The following is a 22,191-nucleotide window of genomic DNA, read 5'->3' as shown; positions in this document are numbered from 1 at the left end:
CCTCTGTCAGTAAAATAGATATAGTCTTGCATAGATGTGATAGTAGCTGAGGATTTGGCATATCCATTATCAGCACAAAACTTACTGGCCAGTATTACTGCCTAGTCTTTGTTAACCTACAGAACATCACTTTTTTACTTCTGTTTAAATGTTCATTATTCCAGGTTTTTCAATTCAAGGCAATATAAAACTGGAAAACCAAACCCAGGTAATGCAAATTAATTTCAGAATTAGAACAATTGCTGATTGAAGAGCAATGATTCTCACCACATAAAATATTTTTATTTCTGGTTGTGTAAATTAAAATTATTTTTGGGAAGTAATTCCTTTCATGACCTCGACCACAAGGAAATTCCATATAAATGATTACCAACAGCATCTTCTTTGGTCATATGATGCTATCACAACCACCTATCAGGTAACTATACTCATGTGAAATGCTACTATCTCTATCCTTCTGTGCCTTTCAAGTCTTATACTAACAAAATTTCACTTCTGACAGCCCATAAAGAGATTTTTGCAAGTAGAATTAATACACTTTATACCTACTTGTAGTCCTTTACCTATAGCTGTGATCTACTCTTGGGAAACCTAGAGAAAACCAGATGATTTTAGTTCCTGTAGGGTCTGGTCTGTTTAACATTTTATTTCCATGCTGTCTTGCCACATTTTTTATTTTGTCTCTGTTGTGGATAGTGATTGCAAATTCCACACTGGAACAGATATTCCTGTTGTAACTCCACTTAAATCTGTTGGAAAGAGACATAGAACAGAGAAAGTGCCTTCTAGAAAGCAAAGTTATTTATTTTGGCTTTAGGAGTCAGAGCTCTCAAACATGATGGGGCCTTTCTGCATGGCAACAAAAGCCTCAATTGCAAGGATATTGCAACTACACCTTCAGTGGGAAATTTGTTTTGCTGAAATCTTACAGTCCTGCTGGCCCACAGCTTTACATGGGCACCCAGCATGTGCATGATCCATTGCTATTGATTAACATAAGCTATACCCAAAATACCACCTTTATGTCTTAATTATGTACAAGACCACACTATACAACCATTTCTGCACCTGCAGGAACAGGCTGTATAGACTATTTGGAAGTGCTTTAGTTAGGTGCAACCTGGTCAGTTCTGCTGCAAGAACTACCTGGAAAGTCTCCATGATATTACCAGGTTCTTAATAGACACATGGAAAATCATTATAAGAATAGCAGAAGCTGCCTGTGCAATCTTCAGGAGAGCCTGAGATTCCTTCCTGGAGAGCTCCTACATCAGTTAGCCAAATGCTAACCAGCTCAGTCTAGCCCACTACTCAGTTAGGTTTGTTCTTTCAAATTTCTCTGCTGTCTCATCTTTGCTGGCAACTGAGGGACATCCTTCACCAACCAAGAAATGTATGTATGGCTCAGGTGCTCTGTAGCCAGCTATGCTACTCTTGATCTCATGACCAACTTGAATGTCATCTTCCAGTCACACTCAAAACCTGAATTCCATAGAGAAATTTTAGTTTCCCCTCTCTAAAAGGTTTTTGGGACCAGCTGTCCTTAATATCCACATCAATTCCTAAATATCTTAAGGTGATTGTTATGAATTACTCTAAGAGAGACAAAAGTTTCAGTGAAACGTTATTTGCACACCTGTCCCATTTCTCAGCTTGACAGTCACCATAAAAAAAAGTCACTCTCTGCCATCTCAATCATTAACAGAACAAAGCTCTTACTGAAATCCTAAAATTGGGTTAAGCTGTTTTTTGCCTGAATATCAACATTCTTAAAAATAGTTATCTAAAACACTTTGGCCAACATGAAGTTAAGAGACGAGTTTTCTGTATGGGACAGCAACCTTAAAGCCCTGCAGTCAGAAAGTGGTAAAGCATCAGAAACCCTGCCTGAAAACTTTGCTGAACCAGCTTTAGACATTGGTTCATTGACTGACTGGGGAATGTGATTCTCAGGAAAAGGCTTATGTGTCTTATAAATAAAATGGGGTTGTCTCCAAGATCTTACTTTTATTTCTATGCACTGTCAAAATCTGTTTTAGTCTGAGCATGTCACCAGTGTTTGGGTACTGGTGGTTTGGTTTGTTTGGGATTTTCTTTGCATGGAATGTGTGAGAGTTAGGTAGTGCAGGTACTGCCTCACTGTGTGTTCACACAGTGTTTAGCAGAGGAAATATAATTTCAGATGAAGCCTCTAGATGCTGCTGTAATAAAAAAAATACTGTATCATGCGTAGTATCCTTGTTCAATACTGTGATTTGCAATAAGCATCCCTCACCAGGCTAAGAGTTTAAATGTCAGTAACAAATGAATAATATTTGGGCAGAAACAAAATAACATTGAAGATAAAATTAAAGATTTATGTTGTTAATATTTTTGCAGAAGATTAGGGCTGAAGAACAAAGCTGACAATCAATCATAAGCTACAATATATCCTGACACCTTTTTTTAAACAAGTAATTCTGAGAAACTGTTATTGATAAATTTAGCACAGAAGCTCTTTCCGTGTAATTTTACCTAGCAGGTTTTCAGCCTGGGAAACAGCTCCCTTTTTCCAATTTTCAGGTTTTGTGGACAGTAACTAACCCAACATCTCAGTGACATCTTGTGCATGAGGAAAACACCCCACATTTTTAGTTACAAAAGTTTTAGTTTATAGCTCCTGTAACTCTCAATATGACTGACAGTGTTTAAACAAAAACCAAAACCAAACAGTTTGACCGAGATAGAAGTAAGTTGATAGTATGTTCGCTCTGAAGGCATACCCAGCTGATATAAAAATAGTGCTTTGGTTTTATTCCCTCAGGAGCTCTCTCTCTTTCTTTTTTTTTTTTTATTTTAAGAAGTAGAGTTCAGCAACCAGCATGACATTTGTAACATATAACAAGATACTGCCAGTTGCCATGATGTTTCACTCAATACATATCTCAACATCGTTTGTACTGGCTTATGCAGAGGATGGAGTTTCAGCCTTTTTTTTTCCTTCACTTTCTCTTCAGAAAATCCAGAATTGCCTCAATTTAAAAGTGCTGGCTGAAGCACTCTCAGGTTCCTCTCTACATAAGCGTGAAGTACTGCCTCACCTTCTTAGAGAGAAATGGAATAAAATTGAGGAAAAGCATCTTCAAAGAAATCCTGGATTGCAGCTCACTCATAGAGGAAAGCTGTAAATGGAATCAATCAAGCTCCAATGGCTTTCCCAAAACTAAGTCCAGACCTTTTCTTGATTTATCTATGGTTTCTGGCTTAGCCAATAGCATGGAAAGTCCCTCTGAAAGCAGGGAAATCAAAATATGTGAAGGCACAGAAGAAGAGGGACTCAAATGCCATCAGGAAAAATATAATCAGAAATATATAATATATATTGCATGCAATCCTTACTTGAGGCATCCTCCCTGGAACTGTTTTGTATTTTATTACTAGACTCTTTTGTTTCCATATGCAGAAATAAACTATGAGATTACTCTCCCCTATTTTTTTTTATCAAAAGGGGTGAATATTTTTAGGATATAGGGTATACATGGAACTCTCAAGAGAGGCTGGTTTGGTTTACTTTTAATATTTTTTGACATGAGGAATCATAGTTATCAAAACAAGTCTTGCTTCTTTCAGCTGAATCAGCCTGAGGGCAAGATTATCCCAATGTGTCTATTTCATCCCACTTTTCTAGTCAAGAGGACAAGAGATGGTTCAGACAGAGAAACCTTGGTTCTAATAAAGAGGGATGGCTAAATATTCTTTGCAGAAGTAACCAGAAGCTCAAAAGCTTTACCTGCCATGCCTGAAATAATCCAGACTTCTTTTAGGAGTAATTTGATGGGGAAAAAACTGCACTAATTTTTTTTTCTACAGTTAGGTGTGTTTGAAAATGAACCTCATGAACATTTATGGTACAGATAGAATGTCAGGAATTTGTTTATCAAACTAATCTACTTCTAATTATCAATGAAATTTTATTTCCCAAACAAGCTGTATTGTGAGTGAACATAGAGATATATAATAGAAAAACCAGTCCCGTAGTGACTTCACTAGAAAAACTTTCATTGATTTTTGGTGTATCTAGGATGATTTTCAGTCTAGATTAAGAATCTAGTTAGTACAGTTAGAATACAGGGCAATTTTATGTTTGTGATTCAGAGCAAACAAAACCTAAGGAGCATTAAAAAAATAGGTATTTTCTTCAGTCAGTGGGGCAGGGGTTACCATAGAGCCTAGGGCATGCTCTGTAAATGTTCTGTGGTCTCAGCAGTGCTACTGAAGAAGTTGTAAGGGTAAGCTCAGCACTATAAAAATCAGCTTCTGTATGGTCATACTCTGTAGCTAATCCAGTGAACCTCCATAGACAGTATTTGCTGCTCCGTCTTGTTTCACTGATATATAAAAACAGGCAGATCTTTATTCTTCTATATTTTTTGGGGTTTTTTTTTCAGTTAACTGGCTAGTGGGAAATGTTAATTCAATTACAACTACTTCAGAAAACTAAAAACATGCAGGAAGAAATTCTGTCTACATTTGCACTAGAGCAAATACAGGGCTATGCTTTTGAACTTCAAACAACAGTATAAATATTTGTGCCTTTCTGTTTTAAATGCATTGAAATAATTCTAAAGATACTGTCTCTGTGTTTTTTTCAAATAACAATGCTAATTTTGAACATAAATTTTATTTGCTGTGTGTCTGTATACAAAATTGACTATTTGATTCTCTTTACTCTCATCTTGAAGGACTTCCAACGCACCTAAATTGATCACTCCTTCTCTTCTATAACATGGTACTTCTTCCTGCTCTGAGTACTTGTATTTTTAAAAAAAAAACCAAAAAAAACAGTATATGAGCATTTAGATCTTAAAGACTATCCTATTAAGGACTAACCAATACAAAGACTTAATAATTTTAAAATGTCTAGACCCGTCAAAATTGTACAGTTCCCCACAACACCATCTCTATAACTTCTATCAACATGAATCTTCTCCTTTTCTGTATCATCCTCATTGCTCTCGTCTGGCAAAGATGACCATGTAAACACACTATTCATCTTTAGCCTGTCACATGTAGATCCTTTAAGTAACTTCCAAGTCATGTTTATATCTCTCCTGAAGCTGCACCTGAACTGTAAAGGACATGTAGGTGGAAAAAGTGGATAGAGCCATATAATAAAACTCATTTAATTCTTATAATCATGTTACCTCTCACTGGTTTCATCTACTTCCTCTCCTCCCATATTTAAGTGTGGACACTGGTCCCTAATGAATACAGAGCTCATCATGAAAATGAACTACCCAGACAGACCTACCTAAGTCAGCAATATTTAATGCAGAAACAAAGTAGGATCACAACGTCTGGAGTAGGGCTGCTATAATTTTCCATATGAAAACTTCTGAGTTTTTTTAGTTCCAAACTACAGTGTATCATCCAAGACTCAGGACTGCAGGCTGCACATTCTCTGGAGCCAAAAGTTTCATTAGGCTCCCAGAGTCCAGAGCTGTTCAAGACAACACCAAAAAAAAAAAAAAACCCAAGAAAGTCTTCAGGAAGAAATCTGCTTCTCCCACAGTATTCTCAAGTGAGCCTCCTCATAGAGGGAAAACATAAACTGTGGGTTCTGGGAGCTCTCCTAATGCTTCACCATGTGAACCAAGCCACTACTGACCTATATATACCCGTAGTGCATAATGTACATAATAAACCTATCAGGGCAATAGGAAGAAATGCCCTATATAGAGTTGTTTTCCTTTCTGTTCAGACTTTTGTGAAACAAATAAGAAATATTAAAGAGCTATAAAGCTCAGCAGTTTCACAGCAGGTATGTCCTCTCTAATAAAGCAGCTTCTTTCCTCCTTACATTCATAAATGCTCCCCAGACAGCAACATCTGAAACAGAAGACTCACTAATGGAGTTTGACATTTTCACTAGTGTTTCTAAGGCTATTTAGTGGTAATAGCTCGCACATGCTGTAAAAATCATTGCCTCACCAAGAGAGTGAGGTCTCAACTGTTGTTATAATGAAGTATCCTATTCCCATTCTATGCAAACTGAAGTTACATACAAAGAGGATTAATGAAATGCCCTGAGTTATAAAAGGCAGATTCAGAAATTATGTTAGTATTGGGTAAGTGGACAGCATTTCTCAGTACAACTTGTCATTCTTAATTACAATAACCTAGCTAGATCATGAAAAACCTTTAATAAGAATTATGGCCTAAATAGGATATGGACTTTTTTTTTTTTTTCTTTAATTTATTCCTTTCCTTCTGGCTGATGACATCTCCCTTTGAAAAAGCTATATTTCTTTATCACAAAAGTATTTTTCAAGGCTTTTCTCAAATTTCTTAGTTTCAATTAGGGAAAAAAAAAGTTGTTCAGTTTCCAGCATAGATTTAATGACACAAAGAAAAATCTGTCTAGAAATAATTACATGGACAAGTCATAAATTAGCAGTCATGACAATTCTCAGCACATGCTACAAAAAAAGAATACAGTTACACAGTGAAATGTATGGTTGCACCAAGTGAGTGCTTCTAATTTCAACTAAATGCTTCTGCATCTATAATCCACAACAGGAAAATGAACCAACAACCCTCAAAGTAATCAGTCACTCTCAGTGCTTTCACTCTGGATTTTTATGTGGACTGGGCTAAAACCCAGGTGTCTGAAATTATGCCCCTCATTTCCCTGGTTTTATTTGCAGAGGTATTAAAATCCTACTAGTCTCATTGACATTTCTGTTAACTTGGAGAATAAAACAGACTTTTTCATAGAAATTAGGTAGGCACATATGGGAACAACATCCTAGGAAATGTATTATTACTGGCATTGGCAATTAAATATGAAATGCTGCAAAACTCTATCATTGGAATTATTCGTCATGATATAGTATTGAAGACATGAAAATGCTGATTAGAAAGTGTACAGAAACAAATTAATACATAACTTTTAAATAATTCATCATCTGTAGTCTGGACTATTTTACACTCAGTTAAAGGATAAAAAATAAAGAGGATACAATCACTCCACTTTGAATGATGTCTTCTGCTGCTATAGAAGGAGACACCATTTGTAATGGACTTTGCCACATGCTTGCATGGAGATGGGACACAGCATGTAGGGACAGACTGAGGCAGCACAGCACCTCAGAATGGTGGGATAATTAGTAAGAATATATGGGGATTTAAAGATTTGAACCTTGTTCCATCTAGAATGCTCTGTCTACAAGTGAAGGGTGATATATCACTGAAAGATACAGTTTTTCATAAAGCCAACATGCAATCAGTTGACCTTATTTTGATATATTTCTAGTGCTTTATTGCTCTTTTCCTTTGAACAAATCTTGAAGAAACAAGATCTATGGTAAGAGCTTGGGGATAGTAGGGCTCAAGAGAATGAGACAGTTTGATTTCTTGACAAGAAAGCTTAAGAGTATCACCAGGGAAGGGAAGGGGGGCCTTCCATGTTACATGTGAGTTAAGCAAATGAGCCACATACATCTGGTAGGTTAGTGTCAGTCTTCTTTACCTGTTCTCTTTACTGCATCAGAAATACAGTACTCCTAGCAAGCTCAAACTCTTCTTTAGATAGTCTCTGTTGAGGCTGTGACTACTTGTACATTCAACTTGCTCTTTTCTTGCAAAAAACTTGTTCTCTCCTTCTTTGGTTTAATATTCTCAGTCTCAGTACAGTTCAGTATTGTTTAACTGAAGTCAAGTTCCCCTAAAACCTGTAAATTTCCTTTTTTAAATATTTACAAACTCATTCTGCAAACATGACATTTTTTCAGCTTAACATGATATCATCACATTGTAATTAAAACCTGAAAAAAGCTGTAATTCCATAAAGAACTGTGATATAAATTTTTAATAGTAATGATCTGCAGAAATGGACTTTAGTATTGAACCTTTAAATGGATGTCTGAAAATGTAAGAAAATATTAGATTTGATGTTCCACATAGTGTTATATTACTTGGAAAAACTTACACAAGTCTATTAGCTCTCTAGCTTAGAAGTGCCATTTTCTTGCATTTTACTGGCATATTTTTATCTTTCCCATCATTAAACATGTTGTGTCCTTGTCTCACAGTATTGTTAGAACAGGACTCCAGAAACACGGGCTTGCACTTCCTCAGATACTGTTGAAAGTGAATGTAGAGGCTAAACAGAAATATATGCAACAATATCTAAATATAAGCCATTAGCCTGATTAGAAATACTCAGTTCTTTTAGAAGCACCAGGCTTCAACTCCAATATGTGTGGAACTGCAAGAGATTGGATCCTCTTCATTGTAGCTTGTTAGCTCAAGTTCACAAGCATTAGGACACCTACAGCTTTTGGCATCATGCAAGGGATCAGCATCAGGGTTAAATAAGGACTCAGTCAAGTAGTCTATTGATAATGTCACACATCTGTCACGTACCTCATCACCACAGCGCTCTCTCATTTGTTCTGCACTAACACATAATCAAATCATCGTACCGGGTCACTCTAAAAACTTAATTCCATGCAGGCACAGTTTTCAAAGGCCATTATGCTGTCACTGAGCAAGTGCCATTAACATCAAAGATAGTACTAAGCCAAAACCCCATCATAGGCTAGGGCCCGCTGATAAGACAAGTGTCAAAAAAAAAGCTCTGAACTGAGGAACTTAAAAGTCTAAATAAAGAAAAGCCCACCTTCACTTGAAAGCAAATTAAACTGTTAGATGGTGGCTGTTTATCACAGGCAAGAAAGGACAGCGCACCATACTAAGTGCAGGATGTATTGCACTTTACACTGGCCCTGAGTAGGCACAGGCCACTCTGTGCTGTTGCCCCCTGTGTGTTGTCCCAGCTGATCAGGGCAAAAGGAGTCAGAGATCAGCAGAAAGAGGAAAATAGCAAAATTATGTTTATGGAGAATAACAGACAGAAGTTAAACTACAAACTTGGACTTATTGTTAGATATGTGTTGCTTCTTGGTCAAAATATAAATAAGTACTTTGGTACTTTGGCTTTCTTTTTTACCCCAAGTTCCTTGCAATGTTCATGGGGAACATTCACAAATCTTCTTGCATAAAGCACCACAGTGCCGATCCTTGAGACTCCACTTTTTGCTATTCAATCTCCAGCATATACAATCTGAATTTACTTGTCAGCTTGGAATGCTGGAATTCTTAAACAGTGGAGAAGAAATACTCCCCAAGCTGAGCAGGATACTCACAGCATCTCAGTATTTGTCTCTTATCCTACCAGCTTCCATATGCTTTTTTTTTTTTTTTAAAACAAACAGACAAACAATCAACCCACCACCAAAACCCCATATGCCTCTCACAACTAGGACATGCGTTTTAGTAGAAAGCTCAGCCAATGGGTAACTTTATGGTATTCCAAAACTACAATGAACTTTTCTGAATTCAAATGATGAGTTTTAATCTGAAAACAAAATAAAACAAAAACAACTGATAAATATTTCAGTTATTAACAGAACAAAATATTTTAATGTCTTTTGGAACACCAGTTGCACTGAGTACCTTCTCATAAAATTTCTGATAAATGTTCTTTTCTTTTCCTCCTCTGCTGTGTGTGAACACACATCATAATATTTTAGACCTTTGTTTTACATCAGTCCCTAGTCAAAAAAGCAATTTTCCACTGCAGCCTCATTTGCACATATCCATAATTTAAGGACAAAGTGTGTATGTGTTCCTAATTATCTCCAAAGGATGTTTGATGAACCTGTGAAAATTAAGGAAAAAAACCCCAACTAGTCACGTGGCAGTGAGAAAAGTGAAGCACCAAAATTAAATCACCAAATACCTTAACACTGCATTTTAGTATCATCAGACAATAAAATAGAGAACGTTCAAGACTAGATCTTGTTAATGCTTACAAGTTCAGAAAAAAATAAATCTAATGTAAAGACTTCCTTTTTTTTCTTTGGTGCTGCTTAGTTTCTCTGGACTAGTTTGCTTTTCAGTAAAAGGTTTTTTTAAATATTTGAGTTAAATAATGTAAAAGTAGTAAGCTTTGTTTTAAAAAAGAAAGTCTGAAGAAGAAAGCTTTCAAAGAAAAAAAAAGTCTTCTTCTGCTGCAGATTTCTTCAGATTGCTTTCAGAATTTCCAGAAAGAGGCATTGTCAAGGGAAATTATTTTTAAAAATATATTTATTTTAATATGAGAAAATCACAGCATGGGTGAAGTTAAGGGACCACAGTGGGTTAGGTTGAACCTCCCAAAATAATGGAGAAGAAATTTGAAGAGCAAAATTTTGTTTCTACAACAAAAGGAGTAGGATCCCACCCAGATTATCTGGAGATGGTTGTACTCAGTGCTTACTGGGACCCCATGAACAGCAACAGCACCTTGAGTAGGCTGCTATCCCTCGCATGCACTGGCCCTCTCACATATTGTTCAAAGACTGTGTACAAAATGGTCTTTAATGAAAAACTGAAATTATATGTTCAAGACACTGCAGAGCAGTAAAATTCAGCATTAGAACAGAACCAAAAGAATATTGCATAACGAATACACTAAATACTTTAAAAAGAGCTGTTCTATTACTAGCACCGAGACTAAGATTTAGCTGCAGGTTTTTTACCACAATACATTTGGGAGCAAACCATCCAGGGAGTTTTTCCAGCATCTGGTTGGCATTACTGCTTGAAATTACTCAATGGGTCCTCCCCCATGTCGTCTCAGAACAAACTACATAGAATCATTAAGGCTCTGTCTCTGCACTTCACTGTGAGCTGGTAAACAGCTAAAGCTCATTTCGTGTACCAGCAACACGCAGAATGAATTTTGCCAGCTATACTGCAATTAGTCCTCCAGCTATTTTAAGTCAAATTATTTAGGAAGGAGAATTACTGGAAATTAAATCCAGTTACCAAAACCAAAGCCACTACATGCTCCAAGAACACCACAAAAAAAATACATTGTATTAAATTTTAGGTTATGCTAATCTGTTTGATTCACTGTGGCCAGTGTATTTAAAAACAGGGGAGGAGAGGAGAACCATAGAGGAGAAGAAACATAAAAGCCAGTACTATGTGTGAGATGTAGAACAAGCTCATTCTATAGCCCCAAGTCACTCCATAAAGACACGCAAATAACATATGCGTCTTTCAATCTCAAAAAGTCCTGATAATGACCATAACACTGCTTACTATTAAAAATTTTGACTAGATAATGTCTGTAAATTGACCCCTCAAATAAAATGTTTGCAAAGACCAAGGGAAGCAAGGGCTGTCAGTGATAGCCCTCTGCCTTGCTTACAGATGAACTCCTGAAAGAAACACCTTTCCCACTGAATTCCACTTCTCTTATGGAGCCATTTTCCTTCTCAAGCTGGTTAAATGATCATCGTGGTGAAATAAAACAGAAAAAATCCTTGAGTATGTTTGGAGATAACTTTGAAACAGAGGTAAGGGGGTATCATTTCTCTATAAAAAAAAAAAAAATTTGAAGGTATGGATAATTGGTGCCTACTGTTCAGAATTAATGAATCCAGGCCTGGGATCAATATATAGTCAGCAGACAAAGTTATGCACCCCAACAGAAGAACCTGTCTTTGGTCCATTGATTTGACTAGCTTAGGGCAGGGGCTTTCTAGCTCATTACTACCATGTCCAGAATCAACCTGACCTTTATTTCTGTTCATTTCCTTTGGGATTAAAATAGCTCGTTCATTCCCCTGTCCCTCTCACCATATTTCCCAAATCAGAAGCACCAGTGTGATGCAAATCAAGTGCTTGAGCAGCGTGGTCCAAGTCTAATCTGGGTGTGGAAACACACTTTTTTTTCTCCTCCTCTATCTACGTAAAGTGGAAACAAGGAAAACTGGACAGCAACCAGGGAGCCTGGGCTGCCCTAAAACATTCCACTACACAGTTTATTCAAACACAGTCTAGTTTGGGTGTAAATGAAGCTGTCAACATTTGATATCTGTGCTGTATGCGTGATGTTTACAAAACATATTCTTCCCCAGAATTACTTGGAGTCACACTCCAAAGAATCCAATACAGTTGACAGCAAAGTGACAGAGTGTGGGAATGTCAGGAAGAACACAGAGGGGGCAGAAAATAAGCAAGATGAAGTCCTGTCTACAGCGTTTTTAATGTTAATGGAAGAAACTTTTCTGCTTCAACAGGCTCTTGACAGGGCCCAGAGTTCATGAGGAGGAAGTTCCTGTTCCAGGAACAGAAGCAGGAAGCATATAGATGCAAAACTGAGAGTGGGAGGAGGCAGAAGGAGTAGATAAGCGAGGATGCAGAGGAGCATAAGGAGTCGCAGGTGTGACCAGTTCTCTTTTTATCAGTAGGAATTAACATGAGAATACCAAACACAGTGTGAATTTTAATGCCTGTAAAAATAACGTCATCTTCTATGAATATTCTCCTGTAAAAATAGAATGTTTTAAATGCTGTTGGGAGATGAATATGGACACCTCGGTCACTTGGATGAAACTACCCATTTTTTTTTTTTTTTTTTTTAGGCTATAGCTTATGGACCAGGAACAACTGAGAACAGTAAAAAGAATTCAGATATCTGGATATGGCAACTGGTATGTGGCAATTCACACTTGTTAACTGATGAGTTCATGGTTAAGTTCAGACTCAACAGTAGTAAAGCCTTCTAGCAACAGAAACTGGAATGATTCCCTTCCTTCTCATAGAAGAGATCACCAATAGGCACCACCTTTCAGCTTTAAACTGTAATGAAAAATAACTGTAAAGTGCTGCCACAATAAAAATAGCCTCTTTTTCCTCATCATGTATGTTGATGACAGAAATACTGGCATCCATCCTTGTTGGGAATTTTAATGCACACTACTTAGGCTATATACTGTAAATACATCCGATCAAGCAATAAAGCAACATCACCTCAGTTCTGCCTTGAAACATTTGCCCTCATCCTGAAGTCAAACTGGAATCAAGTAGAATCAGGTAATAAAAAAATCTGAAAACTTGTTTATACTAAATTAGAATTGTAGGTGATCCAGACATCCTTCATTCAGCTTGCTTCTAGGATACATTTGCAACCCAAAGAAAAAGAAAAGCTGATTTTTGCTTACACAAGTCAGGCTAGCTTGGGAGGCAGATATTTCTATTAGCTCCTCTTCTGTTGAAATTCATAGGGACTATCAAATACTAATTAAAGAAATCATAGTCTTGAAGGACGTTTGTTTACACTGCAGCTTACATCAACCTGTGGAATCAAGAGTTTGTGGCTGGCAAGAACCTGTCTCCCCTGCTTGACGAGATAATAACAAGTGCATTCCAATATGGAGGAATTCAGCAATTTCAGTCAGCCCCCTGCTGACTTGTGAATTGCTCCTCAAGACTTAAAAAGCTATGAGGAATCAGAAAAGTAGAAGAGGAGTTTAAAGTACTCCAGAAGATTCTCTCTACAATTTCTGGAGCTGTTCCAACTTATAGACTGCTAGGTTAGATTGGTGGCAGTGTACTCCAAGAGTCAGGCAATTGGTTGCTGCTTTATGATACGAAACAATGAACAATGAACCATATTTTTATTGATGCTAATAGTGTTAGACAGACATGATCAACTGAATATTTAGCTAGGCCTCATGAAACAGAACAGGTTTGAGGTGTTCTTTCAGTAGGAAAGATTTCTGTACATGCAGCGTTTTCTTTCTGCTGGGGACAGGACATGGAAAATGAAAAGCCTTCTTTCCTTTCAGGAGGGCACATCGACTGTTGCCATGGATGGTAAAACCCTGACTCTCTCTGCTGGTGACAGCCTGCTTGTCCGTGCCCAGTCTGTGTGAGTAGAGATGAACAGGGGATCAGTGTGTATTCCCCAGCTTCCAGCAACATAAATTCTGTGTATTCAATGCACACCATGTTGGGCATCACTGGTGCAGAAACACAGCATCTGTGAGTGCAGGATTTGCAATAGCCTCTGTTATTTCTCAGGGCAAAAGTGTTTTCAGGAGGAAAAGCCAGACATTCATTCTAGTTCACCTCTTATGATAAAAGCTGGACAAAATAAAATAAACAAAAAGAAAAAATAAATAAAAATAAAATTAAAAAAAAAAAAAGAAAGAACCACCACCAGGAAAATGCAGCATGCAAAAGATCATGCATAATGATATATGGCCTGAAACTACCCACTGGTACTCACAGCAGATGCTCCAAGCATCAGACCAGGCTTAATCAACATCAATGCAGGAAAATTTGGGGTTCAGGCTAAGAACACAGCTCTCTTCCTGAAGCAGGATGCATACAGCTATTTCATAACCTTGACACGTGATACACATAAAGGAAAATAGCTTCCAGAGAGAAAGGAAAGGAAGAGATAGAGCATGGCTAAAGCTGATAAAGTGCCCACTCCTCCTTTTCAATATCATCCATGATTCATTTGTTGGTTTGAGTCTGTGATTTCCCTCTCTATACATACTCTCATCTTTCTTTTTTCATCATCTCTCTTTCAATTCTTCCAGGTACTGCTGGAAAAGAGCGGAAGACTGTGTTGCTCTCTGCATTGCTCAGGATCCAAAACGCAAGCAGCCTTATAAATAACTCCTGTGTCAGTTTGCTTTGAGGACAACCAAGTTTTAACCTACCTATCTTAATTATCTTTTACTCAGAGTGCCTGGAAATTTGAATACTCTAACACAATGATTAAGTGGAGTCAAGTGCTGTGCCCAATTAAAACTTTTTTCCCCAAGCAGTTAAAGTTTTAGCAAAATTCATAATCAGTATTTTTAAGATCTAGCATTTTGTTTTATTTTATCTGAAAGGAAATGACCACATATCCAAGTAGCAGGATTACTTACCTAATAATACATGATACTATCTAGATTAAATTAGAGTTTTTTGAAATGCAAGTCTCTGCCACAAGATGTACAAAAGGAGATGGGACAGATACTGTTACACTACTTAGGTAACAGGCTTGATGCTGCGTGCAAACTACACTGAACACTGCAATGGGACTAAACAGGAGCACCTGGGTCATGGGTGTGCTCCTGTGCAGCAGAATGTTAAAGGGTAAGAGAGCAGAAAAATTATTATAATCCGTTTCTATTAACTGCTGCTTCTTTTTGAACAATGAAGTTTCTTGCAGAAATGATAAGTGTCAAATTATATTTTGCTGCTGTTATTCCAAAAACTCTGCAGAAGGGTTTTGTTTGGGTTTTGGTTTTATTTAATTGTTCTTCACACTGTCAACATCAGAAAACAGGTTGCTTAGATACCTGCAGGTATTATCAATTAAATATTTGAGAAAGAAAAAGTTACTGATTCCTGATTTTTTTTTAAATTCTAATTAAGTTGAGAAAAATATTTGTTTCATCTATCACCTATAAAGCTCATTATACTGAGATGTTATATGTGTTTTATTGAAGTGTTCATTCTTCTCATGAGAAAGACACAGACGCCTTGGCTTTATCTATAACCTATCTTTAACTTCAGCAGCTTTTTTAGCAAAGCCTACAGCAAAACTCTGCTACATCCTCCTAATAACAGGGGGCCTAATTTGCAAAACTGAACCCAGTCCTTAAGGGTGTTATAAGTGTGAGCTGCCACACACAAAAAGGGAACAAGGGAATAATTTTTTCTGATTACTGTTGGTACTGGTGTGTTTATGTGTCTGCAGAACTGACTACTCGAGTGAACATCTATGATTGAGGGATCTAGGTCACCAAAAAGTGTTATATTTTTAGTCCAGCAGTTACAGGGTAATCACAGCAATATTTCCATATTTCACACTGAATGATAAGTGAGTAAAACATGGCAACATGTAGAACAGCATCCAGAATAACCAGCAGCTTTTCATCCACCCAGAGCCATGGAACTTTCAGAATAAAAATTAAGGCATCTCCAGATTAGATACCTCCCGTGATATCCACTCAAATTATACTTGTGATGCCTTTTACAACAACTTGTGATTGAACACCTCAATTCTATCCAAGTCACGTACTAGGTGCCAGACCAGGAGCACTAAACCAGAGCTTCATCATCCTCAGTTTTGCCACAGCTCACAGCCAGAAACCAGGACTTAGTAGGTCATCAATTAATTTCTGTTGAGGAGCTTCTGTCTTCTAAGAACTAGGTAGGAGGTGTTAAGGCCCATAGGTATGGAAAATAATCAGGATCAAAACAGCAGGAGAGGATTTATGAAAACAGTGAAATACCAAGTACCAAGAGAAAAGAATTTTGTTTTCTAGATATATTATCTTCTGAGAATTATTTCTGTTGTTTTGGTGTCCAATTTCCTTCCCCTCCCACTCCCTGTCTTTCAATTCAATAGTTATTTATGGCCAGAGCACAAATGAGAGCACAGAGAGTACTTGTCATTTACTCCTTCCAAGGTGCTTAACCACTGTGATTGAGAAACCTGCAACTTCCCTTTTCCCAGGTTTTCAAATAGTTCCAGAGGGCTTCTGGGCAGGCAGCGAATAATTTTCAAGTGTTTTTCTCTTCCTCCATATTATGTCTGTTCTGAACTGTCACAACCACAGTACATTTGTAATTAGATGCATTCATGCTACTCTGCTCACGAGAAAGTTTTGCACATGCAAATCTGGTTCCTGGAGCCCTCTTTGCTGTTCTTTCTCTGTACGTGCAGTCAGCTCAGCAGATATTTCAGCACCAAAGATGTTGGGATCAAGGTCTGCAGACTCAAGTGCTAGTCTTGCCTCAAAGAAGGATTTCAGGCTAAGGTCAGTAGCAAAGGCTCAGTTAGGCATGTTGTTTGCAGAGCACCCTAATGCACCGCTCTTGACATTGTGCTTGTTCATGCATGTCCATGAAACATACCTGACAAAACCATGTCCTATGGAGTCACTGAGGTTCAAGAAGGCCTCCAAGATCATCAGACCCAACCTTTGATGGAACACCAGCTTGTCGACTGGCACTAAGTGCTACATCCAGTAATTTCTTGAAGACCCCAAGGGATGGTGACTCCACCACCTCATTCAACAGTCCATTCCAATGCTTAACAAGGCTTTCTGTGGAGAAATTCTTCCTTATGTCCAACCAGATTCTCCCCTAGAACACCTTGAGGTCATTTCCTCTCATGCTGGTTGCCTAGGAGAAGAGGCCAAGCCCCACCTCACTAGACACTCCTTTCAGGCAATGGTGGAGCACAACAAGGTCTCCCTGAGACCTTGTTTGCTCCAGGCTAAACGCCCCCAGTCACTCCTCATGTGCCTTATACACAAGGCACTTCATATGATTTACATACACATGACTGCCTTTCTTTACATAGCTCTTTTTATACCTGGTAGACCTGCACCCTGATTTGGATGCTCATTTTCTATCTGAATCAGACAGATATTGGGCCACCTGATACTTAGCAAACTTGGTACATTTTGACAGGATTGTACTAACCTTATTAGCACAGTATTGCACAGACAGACCATCTGCTGTTTGATGCTTCTACAAAACTCAAAAGTAAAACCTTTATACACATAAATAGTCTAAGCAGCATTACAATAAGACCTACACAGATACAAAGACATTCTTGGTAAATTACCTTTAAACCATTCTTGGTAAATTACCTTGAAACACATGCAGCATTGTCCAGAATCACAAGCTTGAGCTGATTTGAAAGCTTAGAAATACATAGAAAGAAGTCTGAGTCCACCTACAAACATCCACAGTTATTCCAAGGCAGAATCTCACCTATCCTAGAGGTCAGCAGGAGTTTTCCCTTTCATTCCATATGGGAAAAGGCGATGCAGCCTTATCCTGCCAGCTATTGATTAAAGCAGCAAGGCTTTCCCTGGGCTTTTTCAGTGCCTTTAGAATGTTTAATTCCAATGAGATCACAGGTAAGTTTTGCAAAGAGAAAGCTAAACCACTTTGTTTTCACTACAGATGTATTTTGATTTCTATTTTTACATTTTAAATCATATAAAGAGTGATATAAGCATTATTATAGTACTTCATATTGAGAAAGGAACTTACAGTCACTCTTCCATGTAAATTAGCAATATAGATCAAAATATTTGAAGTAATTAATGTTTCCTATTACTCCTAGGCTAGGCAGGCTTGAGCTGCCTAGGGGTACTTATGTTCTTATTTTGAGCTATGCTAACTTATATAAATGATGGAAATAAATTGGTATGTCTCACTGCATTCCTCCTAACTATGGTCTCATATTCCAACACTTAAAAATAGTTGATTAGCAAGGTTACATGATTAATGATACATGATTACCATCATCACACATTCATAATAAATAGTATTGCTTGAAGTAACTTAAAAATTAAATAATCCTGGTACAGCAAATAAAGCTTCACCAGCCCTTTCTATAATCCTGAAAAAAGAAACTACAAAAAGCAAGTTCATGAAAAACATGTATGTTTATGGTTATGGGAGAACTACTAGAGAAAAAAGCAACCCACACAGATCATGTAGTAAACACATCCAAGATCAACAGAAGAGCACAAAAGTGTCCAATTAAAAAACATGAAACCAAAAAAAAACCCACAGAAGAGTTAAGATAATGGTCTAATGCTAGCTACATTTGAGCTTGCAATAGATAAATTGACAGCTTGTAAAAGTCAATAGAGGAACCCTTCTTCCTCTGTGCTTGCTCTACTTTTAGATCTTGCTTGTTTATTTGAAGAAGCTAACCCTACCAGAGGCATAAAACTGACTAGGTGGATCAGGAAATTGGTAAAATCAGGAGTGTTGCAGTAAAGTTCTTCCTCAGACCCACACAGTATTTACTTACACCTGTAAATCAATCTCATCTTACTACATGAAGATAACAAATGCTTTCATTCTGTTGTTAAAAACATTAATTGTACTGATTTCAGCTCTCCAGTCACTTCTAATAGAACAGATGTAGAGAAAGCAACACTCCCACCATCATTGCATATGAGTAAAGGAAAAAAATTACTTAAGCTATTTAACAAATTTCTACATAACCAGCTTGTGTTCATATTGGAGACATTTCAATGCTTTGGAGTGTTTTTTATTTAGTTTATTTTCAGTTAATAACCCAGATGCACCTGAATGAACACTTCAGACTCATAAAGGTCATCACCTCCCGGTGCATTTCTTTGTCAATACTCAAGTATTGTAGAGCTACTCTTCAGTATCAAAGGATGCAGAATAACACCTGATTGGACCCAAAGTGAAACTGTTGATTTTCAAAGTAATAATGAAGAAGAAAAATTGAATATCCACCCCTCAGCTCAAAGTGCTTACTTGATCTACAGGTCTTAGTACTACCTGGTACAGAAAGATCTTATGCTGGATCCAGTAAAAGATTTTCAGTCACTGTCCAAAAATTGTGCAAGTGAATAAAAACTCTTCCTTTTAATGCCCCTGGAATTTTGAAAGAAGCTTAACATCTAGGGAGATGCTTATACGCAGAGTCAGACAGTTTGCATTGCAAAAATAAGTCCCTAAATAGTAATATCATTAGGGAAATCATCTCCCCTTTTTGGAGGCTACAAATGATGAAACAATTCTTTCTAAATTGTTGTTACTTTAGGTTAAATATATGTCCAAGATTTTGGCCTGGTAATTCAGTAAGAATTGCATGAGAACCACAAACTGAAATATCTGAACATTGCTTTGTATTTTTAGAATTGCTAAATAGGCACATGTACATGGCTATTACAGTGCTAAATAAAAAATTCTCTCCGTGGTTTTGGAGATAAACTAGACTGAAATTGAAGCAAAACTATTTGGGTTGAAAAACACTTCATTATCCAATCTGATAAGCCCCAGAGACAGATGTCATGACTATGACAAAGTAAACCAAGCATAAGCACTTTTGAAGATTCAGTGAGGAATTTGATTACATCTTTAGTATGTCAGAAAAAAATAGGACTTCTGAAGTGCTACACAACTACAGCAAAAACATCATTTTAGCATGTTTTAATGTTTTTCCTCTTGAAGAAAAAAAACCCTAGCTTGCTAAGAATGCAAAACCAAAGCACACAGATGATGGAGTTTGTAAAGGTTCTACTTTACAAACTGTCAGCGCAGACAAACTTTTCTAGACAATGAGTTGCCCGTACGTTCAAACCATACACTTTATAGTTTGAAAAGAAATTTGACAATCCAATTGTGTAAAGTAACGCATGCCAATTTGTAGAACTGAAGCATGAAAGTTTCAGTATGCAATTCCCAAATACCACAGGGGTTTGACACAGAAATGTAGCCGTTGCACCTTACCTAGCTTTTTGTTAACTGCCTCTTCCTCCAAGGAGACCCCAGGGCAGAATCTGGATTCTATGAAGAAGGCAAACTTGGGCACCTTCAAATGGCTCCACAATAACTGCTGGGCTGAGCAAAGAACTGCACTGACAATGTAGCTGTCCACAGCTGAACGACAAGGAAATTCCTGGGGGGTTATTTGTATGCCACTCTGACACACACACTCTGCTCTCAGAGTGCTCAAAAAGCCACCTTCACTGAGGATCCACAGAGCTCTTTTTCCAAGAGCCAAGCAAAGCTCATCCTCTTCATGCAAATCACTGCTGAAGATCTATAACCTTTCCACAAGCAGCAGGAGTCCCAGGATCAGCTCCCACCTCTGCACAGGAGGAGGAAGTCAAACCCAAATCTTTGCTGTCCTGCAGGAACACCCCAGTCACAGGGTCTGCTGTTAGAGGCATTTCCATCCCTCAGCTCAGCTGAGCCATGCAGGAAGCACCAGAGCGTTGCTAGTGAGCCAGAAGATAATTCCTACTCCCCAAATTCAGTTAACAGATGATATTACTCTATAAAACAGAAACACTGACAGAAAGAACATATCGTTACAAAGTCATTGTTCCAGCAGCAGTTATTTGCCTGAACACATTTGTGACCTGAGCTGTCTCCAGCATCTTGGCATACATTACAAAAAGAATGTGCACACCACGTTTTGACTAGAGAAAAAATCATCACCAAATTGTTGAAACACAAATAGATCAGCTTTATTTATGACAACCTGAGGAAAATGTTAACAGTTCCTAATTGTTTCCTGATACTGGTAACTAACAAGCCACATGATTCATACCTTGTGTGCTTTATTATTGAGTGGCAAATCAACATCCAATGGGCAGATTCACTCATTAGACAAGGGCTCGCTATTCTTTCCAAGAGGAAAATGGCAAATGCTGAATGAAACCAAGTAAAATATTCATTAAAAAAGGATGAGACTTTGTTTAATTTTTTTATCTACCAAAACATACTAGTTTAGCTTACTTTTAAACCAAGAGAGAAAAATGTATTTGAGCACTGGAATGAAATTGCCATATGCCATCACAATTTTAGTTTAAAATGAAAATGAACCAACTCTGGCTTCTGTTTCTAATATGGATGACAATGTTCAGCTGTCTAAAGCCATTTCTTCCATTTTTTGGATATAAAAGAGGCAATTTACACCCAGTTCTTCACTGAAAGCAATTTGTCACTACTTCCATCTTTGCCATTAGAGATGCAGCTGCCCTGATTTATGCCAGTGTGTTAACAGAATCGGGCAGCTACACTACAATAATGCAAATGTTGCCTTGCTGTGTACTGTATTGCCCTAAATGCCATTGCACAGTCGTATAATTTATATACTGCATCTACACACACATTATACAAAAACACACACACACATATATATATATATCTGTCCTCTGAGTATTTTTATGTCCTAATTAGTTGTATCTTGCCCATACTGGTGAAGTTAGTGCCAAGCATGCTGTGTGTGCTTGGAGGTTTGTAACACGACTAGCCCATTACTGGCAGTCAGAGAGAGCGATGCTAAAGGTCATTTTTGTTTATGTCAGACACAGGATGTTTCAGAAGCTTTTATGAAGCAGCTACATCTGTGCTCTCTGTGAGTTGGATCCACTCCATACATACTGCTGGAGGACAGAAAAAGCAGATCAGACAAGAGGGAGGCGCTTCCTGGGCTTCACTGGAAGCCAATCTCACTAAATGCTCCACATAACCCAGGCTCTTCACAGCATCCCAGGCAGTGGGGTTGTGCAGCTCACAGACGCTCTTCATGGAGGGACAAAGGCTGCTCTTTATTATCAGTTTTAATCTAATAGAAAGGATTCATGGCATTTATTTCCTCTATAGCAAAATTAACTCTACTTGCAAAGCTTCCTCCCCCTCAGAGGGAAATAAGATGTAGGCTCAGAAGCCCAAATCCGCAATGATATTTAAGTGCCTGAGGAACTGTGCCAGAGTGTCTGGCAGGGGAAGCTAAACAGACTCAATTTTGAAAGGGAACATGGTGAATGGAGAGACAGACTGAAA

General features: G+C 37.7%; 1 protein-coding gene across 1 annotated transcript in view; it reads left to right on the top strand.

Annotated features, from left to right (window-relative positions):
* The window catches only part of HAAO (3-hydroxyanthranilate 3,4-dioxygenase), a 32,755-nt gene extending 18,088 nt beyond the window's left edge, over positions 1 to 14,667 (top strand). The window contains exons 6-10 of the mRNA XM_041477152.1: positions 165 to 208; positions 11,245 to 11,390; positions 12,462 to 12,530; positions 13,668 to 13,750; positions 14,430 to 14,667. Of these exons, the coding sequence (XP_041333086.1) occupies positions 165 to 208; positions 11,245 to 11,390; positions 12,462 to 12,530; positions 13,668 to 13,750; positions 14,430 to 14,508 (421 nt within the window). The 3' untranslated portion in view covers positions 14,509 to 14,667. The remainder of the gene's footprint in view (positions 1 to 164; positions 209 to 11,244; positions 11,391 to 12,461; positions 12,531 to 13,667; positions 13,751 to 14,429) is intronic.
* The last annotated feature ends 7,524 nt before the right edge of the window (positions 14,668 to 22,191 follow it).

This window comes from Pyrgilauda ruficollis, unplaced genomic scaffold (genome assembly GCF_017590135.1).
Source record: "Pyrgilauda ruficollis isolate IOZ18807 unplaced genomic scaffold, ASM1759013v1 scaffold4, whole genome shotgun sequence".
In the NCBI taxonomy this organism is placed as follows: domain Eukaryota; kingdom Metazoa; phylum Chordata; class Aves; order Passeriformes; family Passeridae; genus Pyrgilauda; species Pyrgilauda ruficollis.
Note: the sequence above shows the minus strand (reverse complement) of the source record. Positions and strands in the feature narration are given on the sequence as shown.